Below are 24,007 nucleotides of genomic sequence, written 5' to 3' on the forward strand. Positions count from 1 at the left end.
GATAACCGTCTTTGTGTTTTGAAGACAGTTTGTGAAGGACAGAAGCCTGAGATGATTAGACAGTTTAGGGAGTATTGTTCCCATGTCCAAACAATGGACTTCTGTGTTAATATAGAATAAAAATAATCAGTATTACCTCAGTCAAAGATATTTTTGAAAGTCTGTGTACTATTGATAATTAACTGTAACAATGTTCTTGTTTAAGTTTTTATCGTGATATTTAAAACCCAGTTAAAGGCCACTGTGGAGTCATAGGCAGATAAAGATGCTTGAAGCACAGAAGTCTAATGGCAACAATTATCATTGCAGTGTTCTTTGCTGTAGTTATTGAGGCTGTTCAAAATGTTAATTGGACAGCAAGTTTCATCTCTAGAGAAAATGACTATTAAATGTTTGGGTCACATTCAAAATAGACCAGATCCTAAGAGGATATTAGTTGCTATGCATCACAGCACATTATACCAAAGATCTGTTACCTGATGAAGGAAATGCAAAAAACGTGATATACAATGATGCTAACTACCAACTAGAATGTTTGATAGCTTTAATTAGGCATTTAGGTTCTTTTTCCATGTAGATCAGTTCATGCTGGTAGGCAAGAAATAAATTGGAGGTGGCGGAAATAAAACTTGTCACAGAGGTAAGAAAATAGAGCACAGTGAACTTTTTGCATGTGTATATAAATGGAGAAGATGGGAGGCTTAATGCTCTCACCTCCCATTGATTTCTTTGTGGAAGTAATTCAATTTATATTTAATGGGTAGTTATGATCTAAGAAGCACAGTAAATCCAGAAGACTGTGCAAAGTTTCATGCATGTGGAAATAAGAGGACTGAACAATTCTAGTGCTTTTATTTTTTGCCGTGATTGAAAAAGTAGAAATATTGCTTGCTAAAACAAAGGCAGGCAATTTCCCTTCAGCATCCAACCTCCTGGAAAAGCCTCTTCAAAAAGGCAAGAAGCACAAGCCAAAATAACTTTCATGAGGAGGGAAGGAGTCACATATGTGGGAGCCATATTTATCAAAGCTCAAGTGGTAAAATGTGATTAACTGAGATTGGAGCAACAGTTACGTACAGTGGAAGACCACTGAGCAGGAAGCGGGAAATTCTTTGACATTTACTTCAGGTGTCTGGTCCCAGGAGTACAGCGGGAAGGTAATGTTCCTTTGTAAAATATTATACTATTAGTAAAGTGGTGTCTACTCCAAAGTGCTATCTCAGAGTCCTGAGACATCAGGGACAGCAGAGCTGTGCTGAAGGCTGTTCTGAAGATGCTCCATATATTGATTTTTTATTTTTTTTTTTTAATTGTTGTTGTTTAAGTTTATATATGGAAGCAGATCATAAGGACTATGGAGCTGTCAGATTGAAGGTTGGCATCCTTCGTATCCCCTCATTGGCACCATCCCCCAGTGGGTGGGGGAGCAGAAAGACAGAGTCACTGCTGTTGTCTGCTGCCAGCTTGTTTCTAAGCAGACCGAAATGGGCAGCCTGTTCACCCCTGAGTGCGTAGTGCTGCGCTGGAGAAAGTCAGTTAACCCACGTTCTCTCACGTGCACCTCTTTCCCTTGTTTGACACTGTGGAGCCACACAATTTTTAATTTATGTGTTACAGGAGGGAGGTGTGTGAGGGCAGGTGATGCATCAGGAGACTGCTGCTGCTGTGACCACCAGCCACGAAAGGGTGTATTTCTTGTGTTCAGAAATGCGTTACTCCAAATCTTTACTTTTTAAGAGTCAATTTGGTACTTACTGATATAATCAGTATTTTCACAGGGTTGTTTGTTCGGTTTTTGGATTATTTTTTTTTCTTCCCAGTAGAGGAGAACTCCTCTGTGTTTTAAATCTTTCTTTTCTAATTGCTGTGCTGATTACTCCTGTATTCTGTGGGGCATTTTATTTCAGCACTCTGAGAAATGCAGAGATTGGATTTCTTAATCTTTGTGTAATAAATAAAATTTGTCCTAACCAGATAACTTTATCCCTGTTTAAAATACACATGGGGTAGTGTGTATATCTATATCTATCTATATCTATCTATATCTATCTATATCTATCTATATCTATCTATATCTATCTATATCTATCTATATCTATCTATATCTATCTATATCTATCTATATCTATCTATAATCTCTAAAGATGGAGGTAAAGGAAGTATGGTGATTTAACTGGTCCTGAAAACCCCATTTAAGCTTATACAGTAGGTGGTATGATCATATTTTGTGGCTATTTGAGCCTATGGAGTAAAGGATATCCTTTTTCTCAGTTGAAATATTTCCCCAGCCCCTGACACAATCACTCTGGTTGGAAAAGGTGGATATTATAAGCTGATTGATGGGTAAAGCGAAGAAAAACTATATTGATGTCATAGTCTCACTATATAGAAGTGAGAAATTCAGTGAAAAAATGGAGGGTTCTGACCGCTTCACTAGTACTTCGGAAGATATTTTAATTTGTTTGTGTGCTTGTGTATTTATATATAAGATATAATGCAACTCATTGGTTATATAGAAATGCAGTATTATTTAAAGAAAACTTTTTTTTTGTTAAGCAGTTGTCCCTCATACTTGACTTCAGTAAAGCCTTTGACACAGTCCCTCACAGCATCCTCACAGCATCCTCACAGCTAAATTGAGGAGGTGTGGTCTAGACAATAGAGTAGTGAGGTGGGTTGCAAACTGGCTTAAAGAGAGAAGCCAGAGAGTGGTGGTCAATGGTACGGAGTCTAGTTGGAGGCCAGTATCTAGTGGAGTGCCTCAGAGGTCAGTACTGGGGCCAATATTATTCAATATATTCATTAATGATTTAGACGAGGGAATTGAGTGTACCATCAGCAAGTTTGCTGATGACACTAAGCTGGGAGGAGTGGCTGACACGCCAGAAGGCTGTGCTGCCATCCAGCGGGACCTGGACAGGCTGGAGAGTTGGGCGGGGGATAACCTGATGGAATTTAACAAGGGAAAGTGTAGAGTCCTGCATCTGGGCAGGAACAATCCCAAGTTCCAGTATAGGTTGGGGAATGACCTATTAGAGAGCAGTGTAGGGGAAAGGGACCTGGGGGTCCTGGTGGACAACAGGATGACCATGAGCCAGCACTGTGCCCTTGTGGCCAGGAAGGCTAATGGCATCCTTGGGTGTATTACAAGGGGGGTGGTCAGTAGATCGAGAGAGGTCCTCCTTCCCCTCTACTCCGCCCTGGTGAGACCCCATCTGGAATATTGTGTCCAGTTCTGGGCCCCTCAGTTCAAGAAGGACAGGGAACTGCTGGAGAGGGTCCAGCGTAGGGCAACAAAGATGATTAAGGGAGTGGAGCATCTCCCTTATGAAGAAAGGCTGAAGGAGCTGGGGCTCTTTAATTTGGAGGAGACTGAGGGGTGACCTTATTAATGTTTATAAATATATAAAGGGTGAGTGCCACGAGGATGGAGTCAGGCTCTTCTCAGTGGCAAACAATGATAGGACAAGGAGTAATGGGATCAAGCTGGAACACAAGAGGTTCCACTTAAATTTGAGAAAGAACTTATTCTCAGTGAGGGTAACAGAACACTGGAACAGGCTGCCCAGGGAGGTTGTGGAGTCTCCTTCCCTGGAGACATTCAAAGCCCGCCTGGACACCTTCCTGTGCGACCTCACCTAGGTGTTCCTGCTCCAGCAGGGGGATTGGACTAGATGATCTTTTGAGGTCCCTTCCAATCCCAAACATACTGTGATACTGTGATACTGTGTGATACTTCAGATATTCTTTCTTTTTGTTTCTCTGTAGGTGCTTCCAAGTTTTTTTGCTGTATATGTAAAACCCACTGGATGTTATATCATTCTACTGTCCTGTACAATGCATTAAGAAGTTTGGAGCCAAGAAGTAATGTATTTTAAACTGCTGTATTGTCTTATATTAGGAGACAATCTTGTGAAGCTGGAGGATAATTTTGAGAATCAGCTGAAGAGTAATGTGTATGTTGATTTGCTATGGAGTTTCTGTTTACTGGTGGTTATTAAACTATGTAAGTGGGAGGGGTTTTTTTTCCTCCTGCTTTTAGTGGCAGTGTCTTTGGGCAGTGTTGGCTGAAAGTAGCTTCAGCTTCCCTTCAAGGAGGGGGATGCAGGAATAGGAAGATCCTAGTAACAAGAAAAGAGAAACAAGTTTTATGGTGGTGGGATGAGAACCAGCTACGGAAGGTTGAAAAATTGGGTCAGAAAGCTTGATGCCATCCTGGGGATGTGGCCACCAAGGGGCCTGGCAGGAGCAGAGGAACCTGAGACAGAGTAAATTTAACAAAAAAAAGGGCAAAAGAACAAGACTCGGCATAACATTGCAGTTGTATCTACTGGTGAAGAGAGCTCAAAAAGGGCTCTGCTTGAACCCTGAAGAACTTGTCAGGGGACTGGAGAATGTGAGGTAGGGTTAGGCTTTATCAGGTTTGGTTTAGCTTGGAGACTCCTTTGGGCTAGATCGCTTGGTATGTGGACACCTCAGGACTGCAGGTCCTAAGGAAAGAGCTCAGGCGCAGCGCTGGGACCACGATTGTGCTGAGCTGAGCACAGCCAGGAGAAGGCCTGCTGCCAAAAGTGGGGTGCTCAAAAAGAAGCTGTTCTCACTCTGCCATCACCATGATGCTGTGCTGCTGATGTTGTGCTGTTGTCTCCAAGCAGAGACTTAGCGATTCATTGTCCTTCTCAAGTCCCTTTAGCTAGTTCAAAAACCACCATGGGATTTTCTGCACTCCAGAACAGTCTTTGTATTACTAAATACTCTTGCTGCAGAAGAATGGTTAACTTTCTTTTTCCCCGAGTTAAGTAGAAGCCTTTTCAATGAATAATACAGTATGTTTGAAGCTTTGGAGAAATATCTTTTGAAGATGAATGATTTTTAATTACGGTGTTTGTGGTACATAACAGCAGCTATCTGTACTCATATTTTATTGCAAGATTATATTTCAGCTGGATCATATAGTGAAATAGGAGTGGTGTTTAGTCTTCCTTTCAAGATAAAGTGTGTAGGAAAAATGAATTAATTTTTGTTTTTCCGAGGTTCCTGAGAACTTCTCAACTAGAAGGGTGTGGTTGAACATCCCATCTGACAGTGGCTGGCACTGGAGACCTTACAGGAATGTGTAGGAGTTTCCAAGTCTGCAGATTGGGATAAACTGCCCTTCATTGCCGGTCTTGTATTGGCTGCACTAGGAAACACTACTGAAGCAAGTGTTGGCTTCAGTGCTTGTCCTGCGTTTGTGCATGTTGTTTCTCAGCATGTCCCCAGCACGGCTGTGGCCTGTGTGATCTGGTGTTTTTCCAGATGTTAACCAGGAGTAGCGGGGACAGCGCTGGGCAGGTTGGATGCAGACACTCAGTTCTGGGAGAGGATGAAGAGAGTAGCCCATGACCCTTGGTCCCTGGGCTGGAGAAGGACCAATTGTATGTAGCGGTACAGGTGTAACCCAGGAGCAGGGTTGCACAGAGGAGCAGGTGCAGAGTTTGCTGCTGCCTGGCTGGGGCAGACATTCCTTCCTGCTTCTCCTTCACTGGACTTGAGGCCTCCAGCCTTCTGCTGGGCTGACTGAATTTGTGAAACCATCAGGAAATGGATCTGACAAAAATGAATGATATTTGGGGAGGTGGTGGTGTTTGTCTGGTGGGTGAATGAGCAAAAAGTCTGAGTGATGGACCTGGTACACGTAGAGGGCAAAACCCTGAGGCAGAAGACAGGACCAAACATGTTGACAAGCTGCCCTTGGAGCCTTTTGCAGCACGGTCTAGTTGTAGGGATGGATTAAGTGTTGGAGAGCTCTGGAGCTTTGGTACACCTTCTAACCTACAGTTAGGGCAAGTTTGCATTTCTTCTGTCAGGTGATTGTGTCAGAGTCCTAAACAGATTTTTGTTCTTTGAAGTCCAGACTTAACTTTTAAAATACTTTCTATAAAGGCATGGATGGAAGCTGCACGTGGACTTAACAAGCAGCAAACTTTAGTCACAGCCCCAAATTCTGTCCCAGCCCTGGTCTGGCTTTCACAGGTTTTTCAGTCAGAAGAGAGGCATATTCTCAGGTGGGTTAGAGGGATGTTTGTGGGGTTTTTTTCCCTCCTCCAAAACAGGTTTCTCATGTGCTGCCTTTGCTGCCCCCACCCCAGCTGGCATGAACACTGGTCTCCTTGGGATGTGTTGAACATTCAAAGCCTGTGCACTGCTTTGAAGATCCTGGCGCCACCTCTTTTTCCCAGTCCAACAGCTGTCTTTTGATGCTGCTCTGGAGGTATTTTGTCCTTGGCAAATAATTTGCAAATCCTTTGCTGCCACTTGTTGATCATTTTGAATTGAAAGCGGATTAATGATTGTTTCTCTAGTGGCAGTGTTGGCCTCTTAATAACAGTGATCCCATTTTCTTGTGCCTGGCTAAGTAGTATGTGCTCAGATGACTCCAAAGGAACATATCAGGATAGTGTGCAAATGTCTAAATATAGCAATAATAATCTCTAGCTTTTTTCTTTTCAGTCAGCAGAAGAAAGTACTGGATACACTTCCATTTGTGCAGAGTATGCACTGAGATAAGTCTATGTTGACATCTGTTTCAATACTGATTTCTAATGTCTCCCGGATACTTTCAGAAGAGTAGAAATTATTTTTCTGTAAAAAAATCTCTGAATTTGTCTTCACTCTTTGGTTGTGGGTTGGCTTTTTTCCCTGTGATGCCAGAGAATTGCAGTTTTCAGCCCCTTTCCAAACTGCCCACTTCTGCTCCACTGAAGTTACTTCTGGCTCCAGTCCCAGTATTTTAGGGGAACAATAGATCCTATTTTAGCCTATACAGATTTAATTGCTGTGCATAAGGTTGACAATTATTTCCTTTTGTGTTTGAGAATCCCACCAGCTGTTTTAGATGCATTTAAATTGCTGCACCATGCTAAACTCACTTGTCGCAACAGGAGCTAGAATGCCAAATTTTGGACACCTGGTAATCTGTTCTTGGCCTTTATTTTAAAAAATATTTTTTGCTGCATTTAATTTTGTTTTTTCTATTTCTTCTTAAACCGTGGTTCTCTGCACTGGGTGGCATTATTAGTCATACCAAGGGACTTCTATACCAAAGTTGCATTTTGAGGAAAATGTGTTTCAAATAGCAAGAAAACCTATTGAAAGAGAAGTTGGTGGGCTTTTTATGTCTGTGTGTTTGGCTGGGGTTTTTTTGTGTGTGTGTGGTTTTTTGTGTGTGTGTGTTTGTTGTTGTTGTGGTGGTTTTTTTCCCCTCTTTTCTTCTTTTTCTCTCCAAACCCATAAGCTCAGGCACACAAGGTGGGAATCATCTGAGCACAGGCTGACAACCTGCTGTCTAAGTCTCTAGGCTCAGCTTTATTGTCCACAAAGAGGAACAGACATTTCAGCCTAATGTAAGCAACTAAAATAGGTCAGATGAATCATGCCCCCAAATGTTCTCTCTGCTTATAAATAAAGCCTGGGTGATTAGCTCAGACTTAGCTGTCTGCACTGTAGACGTCTGACTAGATCTCACCTCTGGGACCATACTTGTAGCAGCAGTCACATGTAGGGGACTGAAGACACATGTAGACGCCTAAGATTAAAAGCACTTGGCTTCTTGGTGCAGAGCCACTGCATGTGCCATTGTGAAGGTGCTCTGGACTTGACTTCTGGAAGCCAAAGGCAAACCTCAGTGGATTTTTCCCAAGGAGGAGACAGATCCGTATTTGATGTCACAGTTACATAGCACTAAACTGTGGTGCACTGTCTCTTTTTGTTACTAGCTTCCTAGACTTGTAAGGCACAACTTCATTACTTCTTTTTCAGAAATGTTAGTTTAAGCAGGACCTCCCCCCACCACCATCATCTGCTATTCCTGCCTCCATATTGTCTCTTCAGTCTTGCTATGGTAATCACAGAATGTTAGGGATTGGAAGGGACCTCGAAAGATCATCTAGTCCAATCCCCCTGCTGGAGCAGAGATGAGGCTATGCAGGAAGGCGTTCAGGCGGGTTTTGAATGCCTCCAGAGTAGGAGACTCCACAACCCCCCTGGGCAGCCTGTTCCAGTGTTCTGTCACCCTCACTGTGAAGAAGTTTCTTCTTAAATTTAAATGGAACCTTCTGTGTTCCAGTTCGTACCCATTGCCCCTTGTCTTATCATTGGTTGTCACCGAGAAGAGCCTGGCTCCATCCTCATGACACTGACTCTTTATATATTTATAAACATTAATGAGGTCGCCCCTCAATCTCCTCCAAGCTAAAAAGCCCTATCTCCCTCAGCCTTTCCTCATACAGGAGATGCCTCACTGCCTTAATCATCTTTGTGGCTCTGCACTGGACTCTATCCAGCAGTTCCCTGTCTTTCTTGAACTGAGGGGCCCAGAACCGGACACAATAGTCCAGGTGTTGATTTGGGTTAAAAAAACAAACAAACAAACAAAAAACCTGCACGGGTGTCCCTGTGTGGCAGCACACTGGGATGTGAAGGTGGAGGCTGCTTATATTGGGAAAGCCAAGAGAAAGGGATACTTGTTAAAGTTCACCTTTCATCCTTTTCCTGAGAAGTTGTCTCTCTTCCCTATTTTCTGAATTGCTCAGCTGCTGAATTCTGCAGGGTTTTTTTTTTTCAGTCCGCATACAGCTTTGTTTAATGTTTATTTACAGCCTTGCCAAGGGGTTAATAAATTCAAACTTCTGGTTTCAGTCACTGCCTTAATGCATATTTCGCATTTGTGTGACTGTAATTATAATTTCTGAAGACAAGTTGTTCCTTGATGTAGCAGGATGCAGGGACACACTAATACTTTATTATTTCCTGATACATACTTTTGCAGATCTTGACACGATTTTAATTTCCCAGTGGTGTGAAAGGAATAGGGAGGATTATGTTCAAGTTACAGTAGTCATTTGGTTCTGGTGTTGACTGTGTTCTCGTTGAGACCTCTCTGGGACTACGATCAGTCTGTGCAGGATTCATCCCATCAGTGCTGCTTAGGTCTGTTTGTGCTGGGCTGCCCTTTCTCCTGTGGGCCTCTTCAGACACAATTGACTCTCCTTAGTTATAGCCCCTCTTAAAATATTTGATGTTGGCCCTGCTTGCCATGTTTGTGCTAAGTATTTGCTTGTCTGTAGGTTTTCTGGTGTTGCTGAATGTGTTCACAAGTGAAGACTATGACTGAGGTTTCACAGGAGCCAGTTGTGCTTTTGCGTATTGACTTGGGAAAGAATAAGATTCATAATGAAGGCAGATGTGCACCACCGAGGAGAAGAAACAGTAGTGCTGGAGAACCATGACCTGGTAATAGCTCTGCAGGTGCTCCTGCTCCCATTCAGACCAGAGCTGGGTCCCAGCCCAGGGTTGTTCGCTGTCTCAGGCTTCACAAGGTGGCAACGAGCATGTCCTGCTCTGTGCCAGATCCTGTGCACACACTGGGTGGTTTTGTGCTTTTTTTCCCCCTGTGTTTCCATATGGACATGGTCCTGGACAACCTCCTCCTGGTGACCCTGCTTGAGCAGGGGTATTAGACCAGATGACCTCCAGAGGTCCCTTCCAACCTCCACTATTCTGTGATTCTCTGGTATTGTACCTTCTAAAACTGCTCCTTAACCTTGCTGCACCTCCTCCACTCTTCGTTGGGGGCACGTCTGTTCATCCCACGCCCCCTGCAAGGGCAGCAGGTGCCTGTGGGAACAATTTGCCCTGAGGTTCAGTCCCGGTGCTGCACCAGTGCTCATGTCCATGCTGTCTGGGGCACAGCGGGACTGGTTGCAGCACACCCCTAAGTGACGTTTTGGCCCACTGTGGTGGGCAGACCCCAGAGCCTGAGTACTTTCCCCCTGGATAAAGGTAGGAATGGACATCCTTGTGTCCAAGCCCTACACAGATGCATGGACAGACAAACATTTGCTTACTGCTACATGCCTGCTCTCAGAAATTCTGCATTTGGCTGGGATTCTTCTTTTTTACTGATTTTTACTAGGATACCTATGTTGACTTTGTCTCCGAATCACCACTACACTTGACATTTTGCATCTGTGATGCCCAAACAATGAGCAAAGATATTAAGCACTTTGACATATATTGCATGAAAACCAAATGTTTTCAGTGACATAACATTCAATTGAACTTTGAATAGCTTACCCCAGAAATACCTAGTATTTTGTACAGGGGTGTGCATGTATGTGTATATAAAATATATATAAGGTACTGCAATATTTTCTTAATCTTGTTTAGCATTAAATACTGTGGGTGGGTGGCTGTTTGGTTTGTTGTTGTGTTTGGTTTTGGTGTGGGGTGTTGTTGTGTTGATTTTGTTTGGTTGGTTGGTTGGGTTTTTTTGTTGTTGTGTTTTTTTTAACCTTAAATTTGGGAAAGCTAATTTTGGAGTTTGCTGTAACTCCAAACCAGAATGAATGAACACTATACAAATGTTTTGTTGGATCCTCAAGATCTGTCAAGATTAAGGTAGCTGCTATTTTTCTACAACCTTTTTTTTCAGGCTTGGAATTTCTGATATTTCATTGGCTTACATTTAGCTTATGTTTTAACAGCTTCAAAGATGAGATCTAGGAAAGTAATTTTAATAATAGAAGTAAAAGATTGCGTTCTGAGGCACGTTTCTGTTTCAAACAAACATTATAGTGGTTTTTGCACATGGCACCTTCCTGACAATCTGTCATTTAATGTTCTCTGAGAGGAAAAAATGATGGATGTAAAACTCCAGCAGCAGGGTGTAGTTTTTCTTTAAGTTATTCTTTAAAACGAATGACTTTGGATTAGTTTTTTTACTTGTGGATTCTTAGTAATAAAACTGTATGTAATGTTTTATTTTATTTTTCCCTTGAGTATGTATGCTTTCATACATACACAGTTTGCTATGATAGCTTTTTAAGAATAAATTAGCAGATTGACTTCTTTCAGGTTATAGGGGCTTCACAATACCTGCTGCAGTAGAGGGATATTGTGAATAAGGCATTAGTGCTTATCTGTGGAACTGTGTACACTCTCTGTCACACTTGGAAAGATTAGTTTGGGGCTAATTTAAGTTGACAGCTGTATAAAAGGGATTAGTACTGTCACTGCTGAACTCTTGCTGTTAACTTTCACACATGCTAAATATGAGAGATAATTTTTTTTAAAGCTTGGACTAGTTTTGCATAAGCCCTTTATCTTGATTTCTCTTAACCCTGAGAGAGCTGAGACTGCAGCCTGCAGCATCACAGCCTATTGGTGTGGGATTTACTGAAGTACTTTAAACACATAACTTGCTTCATTGTAAGTATAAGAAGAACTTTTATTTGCATATAATTGGCATTGTTCTAAGGAAGAAAGGGTTTGTTTTGGATGTGCTTTCAAAAGTAGAATTTTGGGAAGGAAATCAGCATGGAAAAAGATTGATATTTTTCCTTCATGCATCCTTGCCATGTTCAGACACCCATGAATGAGTCTACAATAAAACTAAAATATTTTTAATTCAAATGGGACATTTGACTGGGCTTTTTGTGTGTGTAGTCATAGTAGTGGTTGGTGTAGTAGTAATAGTAGTGTTGAGCCTGTAGACTAAGTGAATATTTCTGAGGCCTGGATGCCCCTTGCTGTAGAGGTTAAGGGCAGGCTGTCCATGCCCCTTCATCATTTTCACTAGTGTGATTTGTTTATTTCTGTCATGTAACTGTAGGGGGAGAACTGAACCTCATATGCAACCGTTCTTTCTTCCATTAGACTTGTGTCTCTGCTGTGTCCTCTTTATGAGGGATGCTCATGGTCAGGACTGTCCTCAGCTTCATGTGCACACGAGTTGTACACTTCATGGAAACAGGCATGAAAGTGGCTACTTTTTCACAGAATCATAGGATAGAATCATAGAATCATTTAGGTTGGAAGAGACCTTTAAGATCATAGAGTCCAACCTTAACCTAAATCTACACTAAACCATTTGCTAAGAGCCTCATTTATATGTCTTTTAAACACCTCCAGGGATGGGGACTCCACCACTTCCCTGCGTTAGAGGGAAGGGAATAGAGGAACTTGTGAGCTCAAGGATAGATCCAAAGATGCTTCTCATCCAAAACCAACTGAAAACCACTATCCATAGATGTGTTTCTTGCTAGGCAGCACAAAGCCAAGTATTGCTCGTGAATGAACTTTCAGTATTGTGCTTGAACGCCAAGGCACCAAAATCACACATATAATAAAATGGTTGGGAACAAAATGAAGGAAAATCACTATCATCATGTGCATAATGTGTTTTCTTAAGATTGAGTCAAGTGCATCAGTTTCAAGAGTTGTCAGTCCTAATGTGTAACATGAAGTCAAAGGGCTGTTCACAGGCTCATGAACCATGACAAAGTATATTAGTGTAGAAATGCTCCTTTTCTTTTCACAGCCTTTTGCTCTTGTTTAATGCTTTCTGCTTCAATTTGACGCTTTCTAAACTTGGCATACCAGCCAAAGCTGAGAATCATTCTTTGCCTTAGCAACAACAGTCTAGAAAAATCTCAAAATCTTAATGTTTTTGTGGAAATATACCCTGAAGGTCAACTTCACCAGACTAACAATGCCCTATTCATATAAGAAGCATCACTTGAAGAACTTTGAAGGCAACTTCTTCCTGTACACCATGGAGAGAAATTCAGACCCATTTATTCCCAGATCAGCAGGAGATAACTTACTTGAAAATTTACCTATGAAGGAGGAGAAGAAAAAAGTGTAAGAAAATATGTTACTGGAAATTGGACTAGAAGGACACTGGTCAACATGATGTTGTTCTTCTTTCCTTCCAATTCTCTTGCTTATTTTTTGTCAGCAAGCTTTGAACAGCTAGCCAGACAAAGTTGCTTTGGATAGGACAATGAGTAGTCTGACGTATCTCTTTACAATTTTACTGTGCTATGTGGGAAGGAAGTGGTGGTTCTCTTACAGTGTCAAGTTCATCTTTGCTTTTGTGACCTCTTCTCACCCCGTACTGATAGCTAGTACAGAAGGAGTGAGGAAGGAGAACTTTGTAATTAGTTCTGCCAGCTGTGGCTGAGATTGCTCAGCCCTGAAGTGAGATCTTGCATAACCACATTTGTGTCCCACTGGTCTGGCTCAGCATCTGCTCTGGGTTCACTGTCCATTGATTTTTTCATGTAATACCTGCGTGCTAATTATCAAAAAGAGCTGTTCATGCCGGTGTAGTGATCACAGAGCTTACTCCGTTACTGTGACTTACAGGTGTCTTGTTCCTTGTAATCGCTTGGTATTATATCTTTTTTGGCAAGCGTAGTTGGATGGTATGCCCCTCAACAGCATTTTGGGAAGTGCATACACATAGTGTCGGAGTGGACTTCTCTTCCAAGACAACATCAGCTTCAGTCAAAAGAGAAGCTGTGCTACCAGTTTATGTTCATTTACACTGAACTTGTGGCAGAAATTTTTAGAACTTTCTTGCTTTGTTTTTGACTTCTTTAATGTGTTTAAACCTGCAGCATAACTGGTGTTCTACTTTGGGGCCTTGCCTATTTTAATTTCATATTTAGTCCTAATCAGCTTGGTAAGTGAGTCCTAAAGAGAACTTGGCGCAGTATACCAGTGTGATTACTGATACAAGAACCCATATTTTCACACTGGCGAAACATTCACTTTCTCCTTTGTTAATAAAATCAAGGTTTTATTCAAACCCATAGATTTAGAGAACTGATTCAAGGATGGCTTCAGTTTCTGCTCACAGTGGACAATTCTAGTGGGTGTCTTGGTTTTGATGTGAGCAATGAGACAGTAACAGTAATTAATGAATGAGAGTGTTTAGGCTGCTTGAAAAGCTGCCTTTCATCTGCGGGAGGAGGTGAACAGCCAGGAGGAAATCTCTTTCGAGTCGATTCCCAGTGCAGAAATAAATCTTGTGTGGGTGAAGGGAGGGAAACAGCCACCTACCTGGAAAGCTAAGACTATAAATGAGATGTCACAGAAGAAGGCAGTGGCATCCACTCACATGCTAATCCATTAGGGGAGAAAAAAAAAGCAAAGAAGGGATGGGGCAAGAAAAGCCATGAATACTTGTATGAAACACCTTTTTTTTTTTTTTTTTTTAATGGTATTGCAATCATCATTTAAGACTGTTGAAGTCATAATACAAAACTGTAGGATCATATTGTCCGTTGTTTATAGGTATGTTGTTTGTTCATCCGGGTTACTTCTGTGTTATCAGTTCCATTGGATGCAAGCGGGCGCTATACTGGGGTTGCAGGGTAGCACGTATCCCCAGCTGGAAGGAGGAGGGAGGCTGGTGCAGCTCTCACAAGCGGCTGGAGCCTGGCAGGCTGGAGGGGCCGGAGATGGGTTCTGCGCTGCCTGATGAATTGATTTGTTTATTCAGTGGCAGAACAACTACAGGTGCCCGCTGCTACTCTGAACCCCCGGCCTTAAATTGAAAAACACAATAAAAAACAAACTGACCATGAATATGTCACCTTTCTTGTACCTCCTTTTTCCTAAGCCTGAAGTAGTAATGAAGAGCTTTTGCGTTTGCCAGGGTTTAACAAATTGAAGTTTTTGTGGATCAAATGAGAGCAGGTTCCTCAAGTAAAGACATCTTGCAGGCAACTTTACATCACCTCAGCTAACAAAGAGTGGTTTAAGCTTCTGTTGTGGCCTGAATTTTCCTTCAAGGCAAGTGCGTTGGGGTGACTTTTTTGGACTTTTGTTGCATGGGTAGGGTGCCATTTTCTTGCCATTATTCTTTTGCCATCTATTGCCATCATTATTTTTTTACCTTGTGAACAGCAGGAAGGTTGTTAAGGTATCTATTTCAGAAACTTGTATAAGCCAGGAATGCAGAAAGTCACTTTTATCCACAGCAAATAAATCGCGTACCTCAACAAAAGCCCGTGGTTATCATTGCTTAATTCTTATGATGATTGAATACAACCAGTATTTCCTAGAAAAAGGATCGCTCAATTCCCCAATAAGCCATATTACTCTTTGGTATTGTTAGTAACCTGAAAACTGATAATGGAGAAACAAGGAGCATGCCAAGTTGCATAGCTTAAAACATGTTTAAGATTATATGCCTACTGAGTTAAAAAACTTACTTGGGGAAGAAAGATAAAGACACAGTTGAGAAAAGTTTCGGTTTGGTGATTGAATGTTTGAAGCAGATAATTTGTTTTTAATTTATATTTTGAATATCTTATGGGACTTTCAGCTTTTGTTTGAGGAGAACTGAGATCATCTGCTTTCAGCTGACCGTTCCTGTCAGGATGGCTTCCAGCCTGGTGCGGCCACTTCCTTGCTGACAAGTGAAAGTTGATGCATCTCCCCCTTTCTCTGCAGCACTTTCTTTTTTGAAACATTTGTAGGTATTTTGGTGTTCCAGTGTCAGACCCTGGGGACTATGTAGATAATAAGCCCAGCCTCAGCCTCAACCTATGTGGTACAAGCACAGGCTGCTCAGACCTTTTCTCTGGAAGTGCTTGCGTAGGATGTCTTGACCCTCGCAATAGGTCTTGCGGAGGAGGTGGAACTGGGAATTGTCTGCATTACTGGGGACAAGAAATTTGCCTTGACAGAGGAGAAGCAGATTGGTTTTGGAGTGTCCTCCCACGGTTGCAGGTGGTGTCAGTTACCCCACAGCTCAACTAAACTGAGGGGGTACGTCAGGCTCGCTGCTTACGGGTTTTATTTCTTAGCTAGGACAGGTCTGGTGTGTGTGTGTGGCCAGGTCCCACGCTTCTCCTGCTGCAACGTAGCTCCCCAAGCTCTTGTAGCCCTCCTAGGCCTTACATTTCAGAAAGCACTTTTTTGTGCACACTGCTATTGTCATGCATCATTCAGAATTTCTGCTGAGCTCTTTGCCTTTACCTGTTATTTTTATCTAGTTATGTTACATACAAAATTTTGCTAGGCTTGCAAATTTGAAAAATAAAAGTACTTGGTCAACTACCTTAATTTTTTTTTTCAGAATTTGGGATCTCAGCCTGGGCAAAACTCTACTCCTACAGCACAGCTTGGAACTTTTGCTGAAGCGAATGCAATCTCAATGAGCACAGTATAGGGAGGAGTAAAACTATTAAAGGGTATATGTACTAATAAAGGTGTGAAAAATAGAGGACTGGATGTTTCAAAAGACTTGATCTGGTTTTTGGGTTGCTGTTTTTCCTTTGGTTTTGAAACTTTTACCAAAACCTGTTTTGGATTTGTTAACTGATCTGTTTTGGTTCTTGTAAGATAAACTTAGGATTTTGTAGTCAGTGACCTTGGCACCGCAGTTTCAGAGTTCTGCTTGTTGAATGATGAATAGAAGCACAGTGTGACCTACATTTCTGTTCATTTGGATGATATTTGGGGTCTTGTGAGATACCAGTAGAATGCAAATTGTGAGCCACACAAACTAGCAGGCTCCTGTCTGGAGGATTTGCTTTTAGCTGAGGACATGTTTGAGATTAGTCTCTTAAACCACTGAAGTGTCCATCAAGGTTGATGCAAGTACCTCTTCAGGTGTGACCAAACACCACCACCTCAGTGTGCAAGCTTCAGTAAGCTCTCACTTGCAAAGCAGGAGGTATTTTTACTAGCACTGCTACAACATGAATTGATCCTTAGGATTAAATCTTCATTACTGACCAATGTATTTGACACAATAGAGACAGCTAACACAGTAAAAAGAGGCACTTCTGATCCAAATTAGATATGTTATTTGGGTTGAACTTTGTAAAAAATTGGATAGGAAATAAACAGGTAATGGTGGAGAAGAGGGAAAGGATTGAAAGGAATTGGTCATGAATAGGTCTAATCAAACAGTTCCTCAAGGAATTGTTATGAAGAGAGAAAAAGAAAAGCAAGTATTCCCTTGAAAACATCTCTAAATAAAAGCTAGAGAATTATATAGGCCTCAATATTTTTTTAAAATTCCTTTTTCTCAACATTTTATTATTATTCTTTGCATCCTTGAAAAAATGGAAGTGAGGACAACGGTATGATTGGAGGGCACTTTTTTGGGTGGGGGAGGGTTTTTTGTATTGAATGTGAGAAGGTGGTACTTTTCTTCACTTTTTCTGGAGGATAACTTATTTTTCGAGGCAGACAGAAAAAGAGATATGAAGGGGAACTGAAAAGCTTAGGAAGCTGAGGCACTTCCTCTGTGGAAGGAGGGGGATGGTAGGTTTTCCATAAAAGTTTTCAGAGGTCTAATTAAAGGTTACCTTTTGGAGGTAAAAACATCTTGCCAGTTCTGCTTTGTTATTTATATAAGCGGTTTAGATGTGTTTTTTGTCCTGCTAAGTTACAGTCTGTGAGAGCAAGGAGGAGAGACAACAGCAAAATCAGCATTGGAAAGCTGGTTGAAAGAATTGCCTCTAGGAGGGATTTAAGAATCTGCTGAGAGAAAAGGATTTCAAAAGGCAGCAAAGTCAGAGATGTTTGAAGCTAAGGAGGTGGTGTTACCTGCTAGTGTGCTGGGCATCAGGCACCAACACATAGCTCAGGCTTTGGGATTAAAAAAATCACACGGCGCTTCACTGCAGCCCTCTTCCAAAGTTCACTGATGGGATGTGAGGATAGAAGAGGTCTCATGTCAGGAGAGGGGCAGTTTTTGGCACCTAGTCCCCATGTTGCCTGGTAGCCCCATAGGCACTGTTTTGACATTATGATTAGTTCAAGTCTTAGGAAGGATTTCCAAAATGAACTTAGTCATCTGCTGGAAAGAGAAGAACTGGAATTTGGGGAGATTAAGTAAAATTCTGTGAGGGAACATATACTGACACCCCAACCCCCACATCTTCTCAGTATTCTGTCCTACGGGGTTGCTTTTGGCCATATCCTCTTCTAGCAAGGTGTTTGGTACTCAGGTTCAACTTCTAGACGTTTCACAGTAGCTGACTGCCAAGCTACTCTGTTAGGTCACTTTGTTCTTGTAGCCTTTCTGATGTATTCAGTGCCTTGTCAACTTTTCTTGGCAAGAGCTTTGTAAAATGATACCGTATTGTGAATAACTTAACATGCTGTTAAACATCAGAATATCTCCTACCACACAAGTCCTGAAGTTCGTCACTAAGTTTAGAATCCAGAGCAGCTCCAATACTGGAGTGATTTTTGTAAGGAATGGTAAGTGGTAAGGAAGGTAGTGATTTTTGTAAGGAGTTGCTTTTCTCTATTTATCTTCTGCTTTTCTTTAAAAAAATGGGGTTGCAAACAGCTAGCAGCATCAATGAGGAGACTGATCAGCTAAACCAAATACTAATTAGCTCTCCATGTGATAAAACTACACATTCTGTGCTGCTGCAATATTTTAATCATTGTTGTAGCATTTCAAACTAAGGGGGCATTTGTCAGCTGATTTAAATTCTTTGGTATTTGTGCTTTCTCAACCCCCACCCCGTTTCTGAATATGTGGTTCAGGTTTTCCTAATATGTCAAGAAAATGTCAAGTTTTCAGACTGGAAGCTTATTGCATCTCCGTGTTTGATCTCCAGTTGCTCAAAGGTCAGGCACCACAGGAGGTGAGCGGTTCAACTGCTCACAGGTGCCTTGCAACAAGATGCTGCTTCATCTCCGCTCTCTGTGTGTTTCACAAAATAATTTTATCCGCAGTTGGTGTTTATTTACAAGAAATGCTTGTAAACAACCAGTGATATTGTGCATACAGATGTCAGACTGCTGTGTGTGACATTTGGCAGTGTAGGGAAACTTTTATTTTCTGGAAGCAGTTAATTGTAGTGGATGCACCTTTTCTTAGAGTAAGGCTGTCTTTTTGTCTAATCACAGGCAGGAATACTCATTTGCATGTCACAGTATCATGTTGCTCTTAGAAAATCAAGAGAGTATTTTACCTTTAAGCAAGGCTGACACTGAATTGACATTTCGGCAAGAGCAGGCAGGCTGGCGCAGAGTGCCCTGCAGGCCTTCCTTTGTTTTTTGTTTTCATTTCAACAACCTTTTGCAAGTGCTTTCCTGTTATGTAAAATTACACTGTAATGAAAACATTAAGAGATCAAGAAGTCAGGTGTGTCTTGAACTTGCCATCAGGTTTACAACGTGTCTTCAAGCTGTTTGACTTTCTGGGAAGACGTTGTGTGCCTGATGTGAAACTTGGTGTGTTTGCAGTAGTAGAAATGCTGTCTCTGAGCAGTCAACTTGTTAGGTGACTCTCACCTGCTGATAAAGAGAAGTGGTTAGATGGTGTTTGTGGATGATGTCTTGCTTGGTTGGAACAAGACACGGTCCCAGCTTGCACAGCTTTTTCCCTGTGTGAGCCCAGGACTGTCAAAGCACGTGTCCTACTGAATGCAGTGTCAAATGATGCAAAATGAGTCAGTTTGTGATTAGGTTCTTCTATAGAGAGCAGAAAATGTGTTTCAACTTGGCTTCCTGAGATGGATGACAGTAACCACAGTATCTTGGATAATGCAGACTTCTGAGGAGGGTTTTTTAAAAAGTTGATGGTGGAACAGCTGTTATTTCAGCTTCATCACTGATGGAAGGAAGATGAGCAGTTGTGGTGCAAGTCTTGGGATATCCTTGGTTGTCCAAAGCTTGTACTGAGCTCTCAGTGCTGGTTTCTGCATGCCTGCAGCTTCTTGGTGACAGCCTTCTGCTCTCTACACGTCAGGTGGGATACAGGTGTGAGGGTTTGTGGTTTCATTTCGGGGTGGGGGGAGAGTGTATCTTGTTCTGCAGTGCCAGAGAGGTGTATTTAGTATGCATCTTGCTGTGTTGCTGTGGTACAAGCAAGCTCAACTTGCATGTTGGAATATAAGGCAAAAACTTTCCTTTGTATTTTTGCTACAGTGTTTCTAATATGTGCCCTTTAAACAGACTAATAGCAGTTGCACATTTTTCTGTGCCTTTAGCAGTAACAGCTTTTTAGGTTTATAGCAGGTATTTTGTTTGTCCAAGACTTGGAACTTGACAGAATCCACACCCTCAGCCAACAGATTAGTTATTCACCATAGCACAGAGGCCGGCAGGTACAAAAGCAACTAGAGACCTCATGTTTCAGCCAGGAGGCATAAGTGTTATCAGACTTGACCATCACGTACTCCCTTTGAAGAAAAGCATGGTATGCCTAAGGGTAAAATATGCTTATGATACTAGTGTTTCTTATTCACATAGTTCTGTGAAAAATGCTTGTTAGGCCCTACATAGGTGTATGGAAGCAAACAGTGTGTATGTCTGTATGTATGTGTATGAGCAAGATACGTTAATTCAGTTGGTATTTGTAAGGCTTCTGGGCTATGGTTCTGTACACATTGTGAGTCACATATTAGATACAGGTGGAGGCTTCTGTGCTTTGCTGACTTGGACATGTCCTTTATTTTCTTTTTTTGTTTCCTTTTGTTTTTTTTTCTTAGGGTAATAAATGCAGGGAAGAGCACGCACAATGAAGATCAAGCCAGCTGTGAAGTCCTCTTTGTCAAGAAGAAAACTGGAGCCACTAATTCTACACCAAACAAGAACTCAACAAAACGGAGGTCATCGCTGCCCAATGGAGAAGGTCTCCAGCTGAAAGACAATTCGGTAGGCGGTCTTCCGTGTCTTGTCTGTTGTGCACTACACAATAAGTATACAAGAATGTGGCAATATGACACTAAAAAAGCTACTCCAAATTTCTACTGAATGTTTCACGTATTTCCAGTTATTTATTAAATATCTCTGCTTAAATACAGCACACTCTATCTTTCTTAGCTCTACTACTTGAGTTTTGATTTCTTGAATTGACAAATGCTTCTTGTATCTAAAACATTTTAGTTTAACAATGGGGAGAGGAATACTCTTTGGATTTTCCTTTTTTGTTTCATTTCTGAAAATATAATCCTGATAAACGTACTGCTGCAGAATACTGTGAGTTTAATGTCTCTGGTTGACATGTCCAGTGATGGCCACTGCAAGTACTGCAGTGTCACCGTTTACACAGTTATACACTTTTACTAAGGATTAGACAGTCACTTGGGTTCTTTTCACTGCAGCAGTATTGTGTGTAGCAAGGTTGGTTTATGCAGGTTGGGTAAGATCATCCAGCACACTGAATTCAGTTATTTTTGCAAACTGTGGCTCCTCTCTTTATATGGAGTGATGTAGATCATGTGCTTTTCTACTGGCAATCATCTGCTATTCTTCATCTGTCTTGTTTCCTGACTGGCTAATTACTTCATCTGCTCTTTAAGCATGAGCTCAGGCACCGGCAATGACTGATAGTGTGTGCTTGATTCAGACATTTAGCCATGTAACAATAAATGCTCTACTTGAATGTTGGAGTTGGACAAGGTGGGGAGACCTTATTGCAGCCTTTCGGTACTTAAAAGGAGCCTGTAAGAAAGACAGACTTTTTAGCAGGGCCTGTTGCGGTAGGACAAGGGGTAATGGTTTTAAACTGAAAGAGAAGAGATTAAGGCTAGACATGAGGAAGAAATTTTTTACAATGAGGCTGGTGAAACACTGGCCCAGGTTGCCCAGAGAGGTGGTAGATGCCCCAACCCTGAAAACATTCCAGGCCAGGCTGGATGGGGCTCTGAGCAACGTGATCTAGATGAAGATGTCCCTGCTCATTGCAGGGGGCTGGACTAGATGATCTTTGAAGGGCCCTTCCAACCCAAACTATTCTGATTCTATATGCAGTCTTTCTGCTGCTGGGAGAATACAGATTTTCCCTAAGGGATAATCAGTCTTTCACTGGACTATAAGTACCTTTTTTGGGTTATTTTTGGCTTTTTGTTTTAAACGAGGTTGTGATGAGCTGTCTGCTTCAATCTCTCTCCCAAAACCCCATGGCTTGGTACACCTGGTGGCTGCAGGGGTCGGTCATCGGGGTCCTGAGCAACAAGCATTCTTCTTGCATTGTCTCCCTCACCACTTCTTGCTCCTCCTGTTCTGTTTCACTTTTCATTAATGTTGCAACATTTTCAGTCTCTGGACAGATCTTCCAGGTTTGCAAATAACCTTGTTCTTTCCTCTTTCAAATCTTTCCTTAAATCACCTGTCCCAGTTCCTGTGTGCTGATATTCCTCATTGTATTCAGTCAGTCATTAATTTTTTTTCAAGTACGTATTTGAACACTCCTGGGTAAAGAATTGTGCCCTGTACTTGCTGGAACTAATGACTTCTGCATACACTCATGCAAGGCAAAACAGAATATATTTTAAGAGTCTATGTTTTAAGAAGTCTTTCCTAGAAAGTCCATGCAACTGCCTGCTATTGACATGCAGGTGCTTGGCTCCATGAGGGTATTTATTTTTTGTATGCATTAATTATGTTTAATGATGCAAGCATTTGGGCACAGTAGTTATTTGTGTATATAAAACACATCAAGATAAGCAGCAATGTGCTTTGTTCAGGTGATGGGTTGGTTTGACACAAAGAGCATCACGGTGCCATGCACACAGCACACTGCAAAGATGCCTCTGCGACACCAACCTAGGTAAACACATCTTGGTGCTGTGTTGAGATACTAGCTTTGATTTAGCACCACGTTTAATTTTCAGACCTACCGTGTGAGAAACCTGGTCAGGGGCCTTTGCATCTGGAGTGTGGGAGGCTGTAGCTGTACTGAATTTGCCTGTGTTTTCATATTTTGGGGGCATGCACAGGACATAGCTTTGCAGCAGTGTTTCACAAAGTCCAGTTAACTTCCAGCTTTGAGTAGTATCAGGTGTTTCTTGAGAGCAAAAGGCACACTATGTTTGTATATGCTGCATGGTTAATCATCTTCCTCAGAACATTCTTCCAAATATTACATATCTAATATGTTTAGATTGCACTAAAAATACCAGGATATAAAACTATTTCAGCTTTGGAAATGTGTCTTCACTAGCCTTAACGCTATCCATCATCATGATTATCGTTATGATAACTTAGGGGTCTGTAGAGTCTGTAAACTGACTGCGTATTTTTGAATGCTGTTCTTTTTATTCTTTTTAAATTTAATGTTTGTCAACCTTATTAAGTATCCAATTGCCCTGTGCTGGAAGAAGTATCTCCTAGAATTTCTGATTTTTCTTCCTCTCTTCATTACTGTATTTCCTACTTTGACTCTCTGTCTTTAATGTTGATTTTGGAGTAAACAACCACTTTCTTTCAAGCTTCTTGAGAGAAACATTTTTATTTCAAATTTTCTGTTCTTTTTTCTATTTCTGACACATTTTAGCCAGAAATGAGCATAATGTCTGAAATGAGGAGCCAGCTGATCTGTATAATGTAGCATACTGTTTTCATGGTACTTGTTATCATGTTCTTTAAATGTTCTCTTCTTATCTACAGATTTACTTCCATTTTCTACATGACACTTCAATGAGTGCTATAGCACTCATTATTTAGCTATGTAAAACCTATTCTACCATGTTATTAGACCACATCTTGTGAGTTTAAATTTGTAATATATTTTCCCCAAACAGGCAGTATATTTCTGAAGAAAGTTTTCTACTAGAGGGCAGTCTTACACTAGTAATTAGTAGGATTTTTTTTTCCTCGGTACTGTGTTTTTTTGTGGTTGAATATGTTTTAAAAGGGGGGAAAAAGTACATATTTCTACAATGTATCACACTTTTACATTTTCATTTTATACTGTAAAGTATAATATTGTGTTTTGCCTTCACATGACATTGTTAGGAAATATTTTTTGAGTACTGTATGAGTTGGTATTAAAAGTGATAAGGGTACAATTTACTTTAGATCAATAGGATGTACAATACAGACTTGAGACACTCCAGTGAATGGTGTAATATCATCCTGGAAAGTATTTAGCCTGAAAACCAGAGGCTGAATTCTGTAAATGCCTCCTAGGAAAATCCTACTATAACATACAGTCTGAAATTTCTGAGTGCTGCAGCACCTTGTAGAAATCTTGAAGGAAGAAGAGATGCAGGAAACAGTTTATTGGGTGTTTGTCTGATGAAAATAAAGATTTCTTCTTGTTTGGATTTTTAAACTGTGGAACACAAGGGAAATAGGAGCTGGAACTTAGAGTGTCTCTTTTAACAGAGTCCATTTCATCGTCCTCAGATTTTTCTGTTTTCCACAGACTCTTCGAGAAGGCCACATGCCATCTTTGTTTTACCCTCCT

At 41.3% G+C, this 24,007-nt stretch overlaps 1 protein-coding gene across 1 annotated transcript in view; it reads left to right on the forward strand.

Annotated features, from left to right (window-relative positions):
* The window catches only part of PPM1H (protein phosphatase, Mg2+/Mn2+ dependent 1H), a 139,113-nt gene that overhangs the window by 45,888 nt on the left and 69,218 nt on the right, over positions 1 to 24,007 (forward strand). The window contains exon 2 of the mRNA XM_065856405.2: positions 20,304 to 20,469. Within this exon, the coding sequence (XP_065712477.1) occupies positions 20,304 to 20,469 (166 nt within the window). The remainder of the gene's footprint in view (positions 1 to 20,303; positions 20,470 to 24,007) is intronic.

Source organism: Patagioenas fasciata, chromosome 1 (genome assembly GCF_037038585.1).
Source record: "Patagioenas fasciata isolate bPatFas1 chromosome 1, bPatFas1.hap1, whole genome shotgun sequence".
Lineage (NCBI taxonomy): Eukaryota > Metazoa > Chordata > Aves > Columbiformes > Columbidae > Patagioenas > Patagioenas fasciata.